The following is a 13,670-nucleotide window of genomic DNA, read 5'->3' as shown; positions in this document are numbered from 1 at the left end:
CGCTCAGCCTCAGAGGAAGGCAAAAGGCAAACCTCCTATGAAGAAATCATGCCAAGAAACCCCATGATAGGGTTGCCACAGTCAGAAATGACTTGAAAGCATACAACAACAAAAGAAGAAATCCTCACTTGGAATACAATTTTCTTTCTTCCACATAATCAGTTTGGGAGGGCCATTTCAACAATGATGGGGGCTCCAGTCCAATTGCAGTGGCTCCAGAGACACTGATAGCTCTTTCTGGTACCTACTTTACCCCCCCCCCTTGCCATTTTGAAACAGCATTGTTTTTGTAGTGGGGAGGATTGGTGAGCTGAGTTCATGCTGGTGCCAGTGCTCTGAACAAGTGTTCATTGAATCCTTTGCAGTGAAAATCTGGCAGCGTCCTTCCCCTCCATATAGGCTGAGACTACATTATTAGCTTACACATTTGAGACATACATTCATAGATAGGAATGAGTGAGGTAGCCCTGTTGTTCTGTTCTATTGAGAACAATGATATGGTCAGTAAAATAATACTTTAAAAAATGATTCCCCAGCATCTGAGACCTCAAAAATGTCTGCATGTGAAAAATGTAAAAACATGGGGAGGGGAAAGTGGGAACAGCTCTAATAGACAGTGAAAGCTGCCAGTTAGGAAAGTAATGGTGTTGCTACAGCTCTTTTTCTTCCTCCTCTGTTTATATCTCTCTCGTTTAGTACTTAATTGGCACTCTTACAATAGTACCAATTGTGCCTATGTCTGTGATAATAGTGCCTATGTCTGTGATAATAGTGCCTATGTCTGTGATAAACAGACAAAGGAGTTTATCACATGGAGGCAAATTGCTTAAATCCCATGCAGAAATGAGATTTAAAAGTCTGAAAAAACCCCTGCAAAAACGTGTTTGTGTAAAGGAGAAATAACGTGACATTAACCCCTGAATGGAAAGTTGCCCAAACCAACTCCTTTTTCGGAAGTTCCCAATAGTAAAAAGGAGCAGGTTTTGGCAACTCGGTTCAGGTTAATGTTGCATTATTTCTCCTTCACACAAACGTCTGAAAATCTAGCCGCTTTTGCGGGTTTTGTCCACTTTATCACATCCTAGTTAGAAATTCACAGCATATAAAAGCTAAAAATGCATTGAACAATTAAAAAATTAAAAGACAGTTAAAACATAAGCCATTAAAATAAAACCCAGCATATACATACAAAATCGGTTCTGAAAGGACTCTTCATCTGCCTGAGGAATGATAGTAAGGAGGGTGCCAGTCTTGCCTCTCTGGCATAGGACTTCCAGAGCCTTGGAGAAGCCACTGAGAAGGTGATGTCCCGCCAGATGTACCTCTGGGGATGCATGAATGGACAGAGAGAGAAAGAGGAGCCTCCCCAGATTTCTATGAGAGAGCCCAGTCCTTCAAAGAATCCTGACTTGAAACATACAGGGATTTATAACCAACATCTTGAATTGTGTCTGGAAACAGACCAGCAATCAGTAGAGCTGTTGCAACAAGGGAGTTGTATGCTCCCTGTAGTAGCCAACACCTGTTAACAATCTGGCTTCAGCTTTTTGGACGTGCGGAGTTTCTAAACACTTAAAAGGGAGCCCCATGCAGTGTGTTTTGTTGTTTTGTGCCTTCAGGTCACTTATGACAACAGTGACTTTAAGGTGAACCAATCACAGGGTTTTCTTGGCAAGACTTGTTCGGACGAAGTTTGCCATTGCCTTCTCCTGAGACTCAGAGTTTGACATCATGCAGAGGCTAAGATGAGTATCAGTTAGAAGTGCTCTTCTGGGAGCAGAGCATTCTGCATTGCCCAGTAGAGCCAGCTGCAGAAGATGAATGACTCTTGGAAACTTCACATCTGACAGGCAGCAATTTAAGAAGGCACTACTAGTATCTGTGAGAAGCTAGATGGCATCAAAGTCAGTTTTATTAATGCAGAAGTACTTCATACATATTATCTAGCATTACTAATTACCTTTGCACAGCAGAGCACACTTTAATATCAACTCACCACATTATATTCATAAATTAATTTGAAGTTTACAAAAATGGAATAACATTACAATATTCATACCTCTTTCTTCCTGCAGAGAGACTCCCTTCAACTGGGCTCTGGAGAGGCCGCCTTTTTCATCCCCAGGAAGCCAGAGAGGTGAGCAGGGAGCCGGGAAGCAGAGTGAGACTGAAGCATCCACACACGGCATAAATAACCCAGTTCCATAGCGCTTTAAGTGTCATGGCTCCCTGCTCTGGAATTCTGGGAACTGTAGTTTGTTGAGGCACCAGAGCTTCGCTAGGAAAGGCAAGGAGGGGGTTGTTTGTTTTCTTCTGTTCCCAAACTGTCTATAAAGCAGCGCTTCCTTTTCATTTGGGTTAAAATCTTGCGTTAGGAGCCTTTTCCAAGTGGCTTTTCATTCCCAGAAGAGGCCTATATGCCTTCATCCCGGCAAACTTGGCTCTCCGCATACATTTCAGGGCTATCATCTCCAGCTCCTGAGCATAATAAGAGTTCTACTTCATTTGTTATTTCTTGTATTGCCTACTACAGTACTCTGTTTTCACGTTCCTTGTTTATGTTTTGGGGGTTGTTTGTAAGGGCGGGTGACTATTGCTGTGTGTCTCTGTAAATAAAATGTATTTATTTATTTATTTATTTATTTGTGTTGATAAACAAGAGATTTGCAGCGCCTTCCTCCCCTAAAAAAGTGGGGAAGTGTCCGCCGTGGCACTGAAAGGCCCGGGTCTGACGCCCGGCTGAAGCCGGGAATAGAACCCGGGACCTTCCAGGACGCACGCCGTCGCTTTCATCGTTGCGCCACGGACCCTTTCCCCGAGAGTCTCCGCCTCTACTCGCTATAAAAACCCTCCCAAGGCACCAACTGGCACCAATCAGCGCAGCGAGCCCCTTTGACGTCACGCGGCCGAGCTAAGCCCCGCCCCCAAGCGCTCTCGGATCTTTCTACCTCGCCTCGCAAGGTCTCAGTGGCTGGAGCACGTGACTCCTCCTCGCGGACCTTCTTTCGCCCCTTTTTCTACCTCTAGATGGAACATTCCAAGGAAGCTGGAAACCTTTCTGGATCTAACCAAGTTTCACTTGGGGGGGGGAATTAGTTTGAGAGGGGAAAGGACAGCTGAAGAGAGAAAGTTCTATCAGGTTTAATTTTCTAAAGAGGTTGGAGATGTCTGCTGATTTTATGGCATTTCCTCTATTGTATTTATTTCCTTTATAATTAGAGGCATGCAGGCACTCCTGGATGGGACCAGAGGTCTGCTTCCAGATGGAACAAACTGAGTGTAGTGCAGTCTCCTTCTTTGGAGGTCTTTAAGCAGAGGCTGGATGGCCATCTGTCAGGGTTGCTTTGATTGGGAGTTCCTGCATGGCAGAATGTCAGAGATGCTTTGATTGGGAATTCCTGCATGGCAGAATGTCAGAGATGCTTTGATTGGGAGTTCCTGCATGGCAGAATGTCCGGGCTGTTTTGATTGGGAGTTCCTGCATGGCAGAATGTCAGAGATGCTTTGATTGGGAGTTCCTGCATGGCAGAATGTCAGGGATGCTTTGATTGGGAATTCCTGCATGGCAGAATGTCAGAGATGCTTTGATTGGGAGTTCCTGCATGGCAGAATGTCCGGGCTGTTTTGATTGGGAGTTCCTGCATGGCAGAATGTCAGAGATGCTTTGATTGGGAGTTCCTGCATGGCAGAATGTCACAGATGCTTTGATTGGGAGTTCCTGCATGGCCGAATGGGGTTGGACTGGATGGTCCTTGACCAAAGAAAAGCCAAAATACACTAATAGAAATTTAAATCTAAATGTTCAAAACGGCGGACATTTTGGGATTCCTCCTAGAGAGGAGAAACCTGTAATGTAGGCCTTGTCCTGAAAAAGGAGGACATCTCGTCACCCTTCCTAAGAAAGTCTTAACTTTGATGCCAGGCACCACAAAATGGAGGAGACTGAGGGAAAATGTAGGCCTTCACCAAAGAAAAGCCAAGATACACTCATATAGAAATCTAAATTCACGGTTAAAATGGCAGGCATTTTGGAATTCCTCCTGGACAGGAGAAGCCTGGAATAATGTAGGCCTTGTCCTGGAAAAGGAGGACGCCTGGTCAGCCTGGTAGAGGCTCTGAGGAAGTTGTCGTGTGTTTGTGTGTCTTTCCATCCCACTGAGGGACTACATTTCCCCGGAGGCGCCTGGCCAAAAGGGGCTGGGACTTTCCAGGAGGAATCCTTATGGAGGTAGAGAGCCAGAGGGAAGCAGCATGGATCAATACTACCATAACTGCTGCCATTAAAACTCGCCCATCACAGCTTGCCCCTAAAGAAGCATATTTGAAAGACAAGAAAATTTATATGGAACTGTTGTACTGATTAATTAATAAATGTATGTATTTAATTATGACAATGATTCGTTATGTATTAAAAATACTGAAACAAGACAACATTATATTCAAATAAGGAATTTTCCCTTGAATCAACCAGGCCCCTATTTTTGTGCTTAAGAAAGTAATATCTTGAAGGAGATTTGGCTAAGATATATGCCTTCATTATCAGCATGGGTAATAAGAGAAACAAAGAAGTAATGGAAAGAGATTTTGTAAATATGTCACAACAAACGCTGTGCTTGCTACTCTAAAAAGTTATAATCTTTTCAGTTTTTCTATGCATGAAATGCAGCATAAATTGTTCGTCTGGGATTTAACATCTGCTAAGCTGAAAACAATGTTTTGTACTATTCATTTCAAATGTTGAAAATGTACATTTCCTCAGGCAGAACCTCACATGTGGTAGGGATGCCAGATGGCACAAAGTTATTGGAGACATATATTAGGTACTTCACAAAGTGTTATATTTTAGTTTAAATCCATTAACAGTATTATTTGACATGCAAGATGGTATACTAACACTTTAAAATTCCTCATAAATTTACAGGTTCTTTTTAAAAGTTTGTGGGCTTAATATTGGAACACAAACCAACAGCTCTCTCTGGTCCTGCAGTGGTCATTAACATTAATTGATTTGGCAGAAACAGACAAGACAACAGATGCAATGCTAAGAAGAACTGGAAAACAAACAGTATGGCTGATAAATGGCTTTATTAATCAAATCTCTATGGTAGGGACATAAAATTACATTTTTTTAGTAATTCTTTTCTCTTTTAAAAAAATTAAGCAGTCTTAAATTCAGAATAGGGGCAATGGACTATGAAGAGAAGCGTTTTGCAATTGTTGGGTTCCTTTTTTTCCCCTTTTTCTTTTTCATTAGGATACCCCAGAAAGAATCATAAGCCCTCACCATTCAGGCCAAACCTACAGTGAAAACCACTGCAAGGTAAACAATTAGACACTGTAGTCCAATACATTTTGGAAGACATGGCTGGGGACAAGTGTAGCTCCAAGGATCCTCGAGTATAAAGAATAGTGTTTTTTTAACCCCACCCCACCCCCCACATTCATGGAGGTACTTCACCCCTAACCCCAGCGAATGTGGACGGACTACTGGAGTCTTAAATCAATGGAGTTTATCACACAGGAGGCATTTCTCTTAATTCCAAATGAAAAGAAAGGGGGGGGGCAGAATGCATTCATGTGAATTCACTAGTTCAGCAAATTTATGTGAATTCGAATTGCATTCAAACTGACTTCCCATTGCCTGAAAATAGCTTGCCATTGCCCGAACTTGCATGTGGTAGTCTATCACGCAATATAGTGAAACCCCATGATTGCGTTCGGATTGCCATTGGATTATACTTCCAATTTCCCTTGTCTGATGAACTCCAACTGCACTGGCTACCAGTTTGTTTCTGGACACAATTAACTCATGGCTTCTTCCTTTAGGATAGATCTATTTAAAGTGGTGGACTGTGGAGCTATTGCCTGCTGGTCCACAGTGAGCTTCCAAAAAGAAAGAAGGAGTTGTACTCAATGGACACAAATATAGTGCTGGTTCCTGGCACGCTGGGGGAAAATCTTATCGATCTCCAACAATAGATAGCTAGTATGCAGAGTGATCTTGTAGCACCTTTGAGACTAAATGAAAGAAAAAGTTGGCCACATGAGCTTTCATAGACTTAAATCTACTTCCTCAGATACAAATGGTCCAAGTGCTTTTGAGGAAGTAGACTTAAGTCTACAAATACTCATGCTGTGACATTTTTCTTTCAGTTAGTTTCAAAGGTGCTACAAGATCTCTCTACGTACTGATTCTACAGACTAACAGGGCTAGTGAGTGGAGTGAAGCTCGGTGGGAAGAAAAACAAACTCCAACTCCCAGAATTCCATAGCCTTCAGCCAAGGCAATTAAAGCAAGGCCAAACCGGCTTATGTCTCCAGTATGGATGCAGCCAGAGCCAACTTTACTGTAGTTAACTACACCAATCGCTGCATCTACACCACAGAATTAATGCAGTTTAACACTGCTTTAATTGCCATGGCTCTGTGTTATGGAACTCTAGGATTTGTAGTTTTGGGAGATATCTAATCTTCTCTATCAGAGAACTCTGATGCCACAACCAACAGATCCCAGGATTTCAAAGCATGGCAGTTAAAGCGGCATGAAACTGCATTAATTCTGCAGTGTGGCACTAGCCAAAGTTTTAAATCACCTTTTCCTCTTTCCTACCAAAAAGAAGCAGGAAATAAAGGAGCGAAAAGGGAAGAAAGGTGCACGTTATTTTTGTATCTTAGATCCAAAACACAGAGCAGAAATAATTCACTTTAACTGCCCTGGCTCAATGGTAAAGAATTCTGGGAACTGTAGTTTTGTTAGACGTTGAGCCTTCTCTGCAAGACGCAAGTTTAGGTTCCACTGCTGCGCATGCGCACTTCAAGCCACAGTTCATAGGTTTATGTTCCACTGCTGCGCATGCGCACATCCAAACACAAATTCTTAGGTTTATGTTCCACTGTTGCGCATGCGCACTTCAAACCATACGTTCTTAGGTTTGTTCCACTGCTGCGCATGCGCACTTCAAATCACAGAGCCGGGTGAAAGGTGGTCGGAAGTGGCTGGCCTTTCCTTTTCCGGTCTGGGCGCCATAGGCGTTAGGGCTTCGGTAAGTTGAAGCGGAGGGGGGGTTGTTGGTATCCGTCGCCATCCTCTGATGCTGGTGGGCAGGCCGGGTTGAAAGGGAGGCTGCAGGGAAGGCAAGACTCGCCTCCGCCGGGAAGGGAAGGTTTGGGGGCGAAGGGGCCACGGAGGGCTCAGGGTCGGCGGGGTATTAAGGAAGAGGCCCTCGCTTGGGTCCTGGGGAGGAGACATGATGGTTTCTCCCTCTTTTTCCTTCCTCTTCCCTTCACTATTGTGCAGTCAGTCACAGGCTGCATCCGCGCTGCAGAAATAACCCGCTTTGACACTGCTTTCACTGCCATAGCTCCATGCTGTGGAATCTTGGGAACTGCAGTTGCTTGTGGCTCCAGAGCTCTCTGACAGAGGAGGTGAAATGGCTTCCAAAACTACAAATCCCAAAAAGCGGTGTCAAGATGCAGCTTTTGTTGTTGTTCTCTGCAGTCTAGCAGGCTTCTCCTTGTTGCTACTCTGAGTGAGATGCAGTCAGCCTTCCTCATTTGCGCCTTTGGCTTTTGCGGAGCTGATAATTCGCAATTTATTAATAAGTTCTCTCTAGGAATCTGTAGGTCCTCCAGCGCAACTCTATGGTCAGTGTTCACCAAAAGTCGCACTGGAGCACCCAGAGGTTCCTACGAAAAACACTTCTCTGAGTATTTGTAGGCCCTCCAGTGCATTTCTATGGCCAGCTTCTGGCAGATGTTGACCATAGAGTTGCCCTGGAGGACCTAGAGATTCCTAGAGAGGTGTTTTTATAGGAACCCCTGGGTCCTCCAGTGCGACATCTGGTGAACATTGACCACAGAGTCAAGCTAGAGTCAAGTGTTGGAAGAGAGCACAAGGGCCTTCTAGTCCAACCCCATTCTGCCATGCAGGAACTCACAATCAAAGCATCCCTGACAGAGGGCCATCCAGCCTCTGTGTAAAGACCTCTAAATAGGGAGACTCCATCCAGTGTTGAACAGCTCTTAACTGTCAAGACGTTCCTCCTAATGTTGAAATGGAATCTCTTTTCCTGTAGCTTCCGTCCATTGTTCCATGTCCTATTCTCTGGAGCAGCAGAAAACAAGCTTGCTCCATCCTCAGTATGATACCTGTTCAATAGAGCTATCACATCACCTCCCACACATCTCTTCTCCAGACTAAATGTGTTAAATGAGGAGGGCTGACTGTATATCTTGCCTTTTTCCCCAATTAGCTTGCAATAGCTTATGTGGTTGTCTTTCTTTTCACCTTTGCCTCACAACAAAAATTCTGCCATGTAGTCAGGCTGAGAAAAAAAGTGTGTCTCCAGTTCCCTCGGCCGAGTTTAATGTCTCAGCTGAAACTGCAACCAAGATTTGTGAAATCCTATTGTAGCTCTTACCACTCTTCTACATTGTAGCTCTGGGTTTCTGTCAGGCTCTAAGCTGGGAAAGTTGGGTTTTTCCTCTTTTAGCTGCCTTCCTCTCTGATGGGATAGGAATCATTCAGCCCTCCAGATGTTGTTGGGCAGCAAGCCCCAGCAGACCCAGCCAACAGAAACAGTAGTAATCGAAATGCTGGGTGTTGTAGGCAACAACATCTGAAAGTCCTCATGATACTGAGTCTGATGAGATGAAGGGACATACCAATCCAGGTATCTCCAAGTGCAGCTGAATCAATTTATTGAGAATATAGGTATGCTGACCTTTTCTGATAGTGTGTGAGGATGAAGAGTTGTGTTGTGTGCTCGGTTCTTTTAATTTTTCTCCATTTTCTTTGCAGAGATGGGTAAGTTTATGAAACCCGGGAAGGTGGTTCTTGTACTGGCTGGACGTTATTCTGGACGCAAAGCAGTTATTGTTAAGGTAAGAAGGTTTGACCCCATGGAAGGCATAAAGTTGGAGCAGGAGGGCAAGACATATCTCAGAATCGGTGGTAGAAGTCTTCAGGTTATTCTCAGACAGAGGAGCTTGAGTGCCTTAACAGACCACAGAATTCCATGGGATTCATCCATCACTTTACTGAGTGATTCAACAAGAACGGTGCAAAAGTAAAGTTGTTCTCACTCAGTTTTATACCACTGTTTTTGAATCACTCTATATTTAATTCCTCCCCTTCCAGGCTGGGACATTAGACAGTTTACTGAAAGATAGAGAACACAATAAAATACATATAGTTAAAAGTATACAAGACCAAGATTAAAACTGTCTTAAGTTACAGCAGAATTAAATCTAACTTTAAAACAGATTAAAAACAGCAAAGCACCATAAAAGCTGATTTTGTTAAAATCAATTTTCAAAAACTTGCTGGAAAAGGGTTTTCACCTGTCACTAACAAAGAAGCAGCCATCCTAACTTCCCTCGGGAGGGAGTTCCAAAATGGGAGTCGTCACAGGGAAGGCCTTCTCCCGTATTCCCACCAATCATGCCTGTAAAAATGGTGGGATACAGGGAAGTTTAGCCAAAACCAGCAGCTTGAATCATGCCCAGAAACAAACTGGCAGCCAGTGAAGCTGTTGCAGCAAGGGAGTTGTGCGCTCCCTGTAACCAGCAGCTGCTGATCATTTGTCAACAACAACAAAAGATTGGGTAAATGAAAGGGTTTTCACCTGAAACTGGAAAAAAAAATATCCAAGATGGCACCAGGCAAGTCAGCACTTTGAATGGAAATGGGATCTAGTGACTGATGCTGTTTGTCTTTATTGGGTTGGATCTAGACTTGATCACACTCAGAACAGATACATTGGAATCACTGGGCCTTAAACTGGTCATGATTACACTTAAGTCCTGTTGATTACAGTGGATTCTCCTCTTAAGTTTGACCAGGGCTGAATTTGCATTGCACAGTAAAGGCAGTCTGATACTCCTTTAGCTGCCATGGCTCCATTTTATGTAATTCTGAGACTGGTAGTTTGGTGATGTACTTAAGATTCTCCACCAAAGTTCTGGTGCTTATCTATTAAGACTTCTGTACCTAACTAAACTCCATATCCCAACACTGCATGAGTTGAAGCTAAACTACCAAAATGCTGCATTTTTGGTATGTCGATACATTCCTGAACAAATTTAGAGAAGACACAATGAATCAGGAGAAATTAATTTAATGGTGTCTAAGTGCTGAAAGGGTATCAAAGTGCTATATAATGGGCCCTTGATATCCACTGAGGTTTGGTTCCAGGACCCCCAAGGATACCAAAATCTATGGGTGCTTAAGTCCTATTATATACAGTGGTGTAGTAAAATGGTGTCCCTTATATAACGGTAACATCAAAGTTTGGGTTTTGTATTTATTTTTGGGGGGGGGGGGCAGGGGTATTTTCAAATTGCAAATGATTGAATCCATGGATTCAGAATCTGGATTTGGAAGGCTGGGTGTAATTGTGTAGTGTACTAATGCATCCCAAGTTTAGATCCAATCCACTAATTTTATTCATTAATTTGTTTCCTGTTGTTTTACAATTATTGTTTGTATTGATACTTGCAATGGTTAAGTTTCCAGCCTGAAGCCACTTTTGTTCATAGCATGAATGAAGTATGAATATCTTAGGCACTACTAATAGTGAACTGAAAGTCTTAAATGATGACAGAGATAGGAGTCAGAATGTGCCTATAAGAGCAAGGTATTGGTCTTAGAACCCTCAAGTTTGCAGAAGTACAGAAAAAGAACAAATGAGGTGCTCAGTAGCTACAAGATGTTGAGTGTCAACTGGAAAAACAAAAATGGATGAGTCCTGGAGTAGAATCTTTCCTGGGGACAGTGCTGTGAATTTTCCAGAGTCTAAATGATGTTATCTGATTCATCATGTGTGATTTAAATAATACATTCAACCACAGCTTAAGTTTTACATGGAATTTATTTTAATGGAGTATTTGTAATAATGTAAAGAGAACAGTACAAAAAGTAAATACGCCTGAAAAAAAATACTGTTTCATTAAAGCTTGCATAGCAAAAGAGAGCTATAGCTATCTTACATCAACAGTTTAACTTCCTTTTTCTGAGATATAGATATAGTACCTAAAGGTTCACTCATTTACTTTTTCATTACTCATCAGTTCCAATTTAACATGAGAAAAAATTAATCCACTATAATTAGTTGGAACTAACACACACACACACACACACACACACACACACACACACACACACGGACATATATGAGCTTGTAGAGACAAGCAATGTATTACATTTTGTCTTACTATTTGGACTGGTTGAGAAGCAAGAGATTTTCCAAAATAGAAGCAAGCTTAGCAATATGTTCATTTGCTAGTCTGTTTCTCTGAGCATTAGGTTTTGTCAATACTTGTGTCCTTAGAAGAATAATGAGTTCCTGGCGTATATTTAAGGCGGTACAACAGCACAAAGAAGTATGTCCAAACACATACATCTTTCTCACATTTCTTCTTGGAGGGAATGGTTGACTTGAACTTCAAACAGAAGCTCTTCTCCTAGGAAGAATCATCGTCATCTGCAAATATTTATTTACAGTGGGCCCTCTATATCAGTGGGCTTTGGATCTGCTAATTTGACCGCCTGTGGGTTGCCATGCCTTGTATTATTCAGTGGCGACAGTGTTACGGCATGTCTCCGCTGATACAGAGGGCCCACTGTACCAGTTACATCCAAAAATTTCAAACAGTTTGCACTGTTTTGTTATTGAGTCTGTTTTTCATTTTTCTCCCTGAATTTGATTATTAACATGCACGTCAGTATATGTATTAAAGTTTGTAATTCTAGGCTACTTGAGGTGTCTCATCCTTTTAATGGCTTTATTATTGCAGAATATTGATGACGGCACATCAGACCGACCATACAGCCATGCCCTGGTGGCTGGCATTGATCGCTACCCACGCAAAGTGACAGCGAGCATGGGCAAGAAGAAGATTGCCAAACGGTCGAAGATTAAGTCTTTTGTGAAAGTCTACAATTACAACCACTTGATGCCAACCAGGTAAGTGAAAAGCTTGTTAAATGGACGGAGAGTAAAGTGAAGAGCTGCTTCACTCACTTCAGTAAAAGAGAGCTGTGACTTCAATGCATCCTTTTCCCTTCTGCTTTTTCTCCCAGCTGCTAGTATCTAGGGAAGCCAGGCAACAAGGCAGAAATGCATGCAAACATGTGACTAATCTGCTCAAACGTTGTCTTTGTCCAGATACTCTGTTGACATTCCCCTGGACAAGACCATTGTCAACAAGGACGTATTTAGGGACCCTGCTCTGAAACGTAAGGCACGGCGAGAGGCTAAAGTGAAATTTGAGGAAAGGTGAGTTGGAGTATGCAGTGCCCATGTTACTGTTATGGTTTCAGAATTATGCCTAGATAGGGCTATGTTTGTACCTGAGTGAAAAGATAATCTGAAAGATAATCTATGACGCTGGATTATGGGACAGTGGGATGCTTAGTCCCTGAATTTCCCACATGTAAATTGAGCATGGAACCATAGTAAGGAAAGCCTATTTCTGTTGCTTGAGGATGGGTTGTCTGAAGAACATTGTGGCTCTTTTAATGTGGTTGGGTCTCCTGATAGAATAATATGTTTAGTGATTTGCTAAAATGCACTTATAATGAATTTAATGCAGTAATTTATATTACTGATGTTGGATATTGTTAACCTACCTATTTATATGTGTTGTGCTCATTTAATTTTTTCCATGTTAAATGCATTGTAATTGAGTTAATATTATAATAATGTGAAGATAGTGTATTTCTGTTTTGTGAAGTGTTTTAGCTACAAATGCAGCATACAACTATGCAGTATGCATGCCTGTGATCAACTATCTTAACTGACTGCACACACTTAACTCTAAAAGGAGTCTTTAAGTGAAGTCAACCCACTTGAGTGTGGTGTTTGTGCAGTTACAAATCTTTTAATGGAATGTATTTGTTCTCTTTCAGATACAAGACAGGCAAGAACAAGTGGTTTTTCCAGAAGCTCAGATTCTAAATTGGATGTAGCTGCACTAATAAATGTTGAAAAGCTCCTTTCTTTGACTCTTAATTGTAAACTTTCATTCTTGTGGATTATTGGGAAGGTGTGGGTTAAAAATGGTGAAACAAATACAGTGGGATACTTCAGCAGTAAAAATCTTGATGCCCAGGGATGGGTTTTGTAGGTCACCTGAAAGAATCAGGTTCTTTCCTGGGATCATTTAGTTGATCTATAGGCTTAAACCAGTGGTTCCCACTCTTTGGGCCTCCAGATGATTTGGACTCCAGCTCCTATAATTCCTGACTGTTGGCCAAGTTGGCTGGGGCTATTGGGAGCTGAAGTCCAAAACAAATGGAGGGCCAAATGCACTGGCTTAAATGTAGAATCAAGAGGAGCAAAGGAAAAGTGCGTATCCCAGGAACTCCAGTGTGTGTTCTGGCACTCCTGCCCAGATGGTATCACTGTACCTTCACCATCTCAGACTTCAAATAAGGACTGCAATGGCCTAGAGTAACTGCTTGTATAGTTGCACCAGATGATGGAGCAGGTCAGCAGAAGGAAATAAAGAGATGCTTAAGTGGGTTCTGCCTTACTCTCAGTTTTCGCTCTTTGCTGCTTTCTCCATTTCTTACCCTGGAAATCTTTCGAATTATGTGAAGGCATTTGAAACCCATCTAGGAAGTTTACAGAGGAGCATAACAAATATTTTCCCAGTCAGCAACATAT

At 42.3% G+C, this 13,670-nt stretch overlaps 1 protein-coding gene across 1 annotated transcript; it reads left to right on the top strand.

The window, feature by feature from the left end:
- Positions 1-6,961: 6,961 nt before the first annotated feature.
- On the top strand, positions 6,962-12,996 carry RPL27 (ribosomal protein L27). Its single transcript, XM_089532144.1, has 5 exons — positions 6,962-7,043; positions 8,801-8,883; positions 11,797-11,966; positions 12,168-12,278; positions 12,911-12,996. The coding sequence occupies exons 2-5, from the start codon at positions 8,803-8,805 to the stop codon at positions 12,957-12,959; spliced, it is 411 nt and encodes a 136-aa protein (XP_089388270.1). The 5' UTR covers positions 6,962-7,043; positions 8,801-8,802; the 3' UTR covers positions 12,960-12,996.
- Positions 12,997-13,670: the final 674 nt, after the last annotated feature.

This window comes from Sceloporus occidentalis, unplaced genomic scaffold (genome assembly GCF_023333645.1).
Source record: "Sceloporus occidentalis isolate IW3139 unplaced genomic scaffold, rSceOcc1.0.p SCAF_7, whole genome shotgun sequence".
Classification (NCBI taxonomy): domain Eukaryota; kingdom Metazoa; phylum Chordata; class Lepidosauria; order Squamata; family Phrynosomatidae; genus Sceloporus; species Sceloporus occidentalis.
The sequence above is the reverse complement of the archived record's forward strand: the minus strand, read 5'-3'. Positions and strand labels throughout refer to the sequence as shown.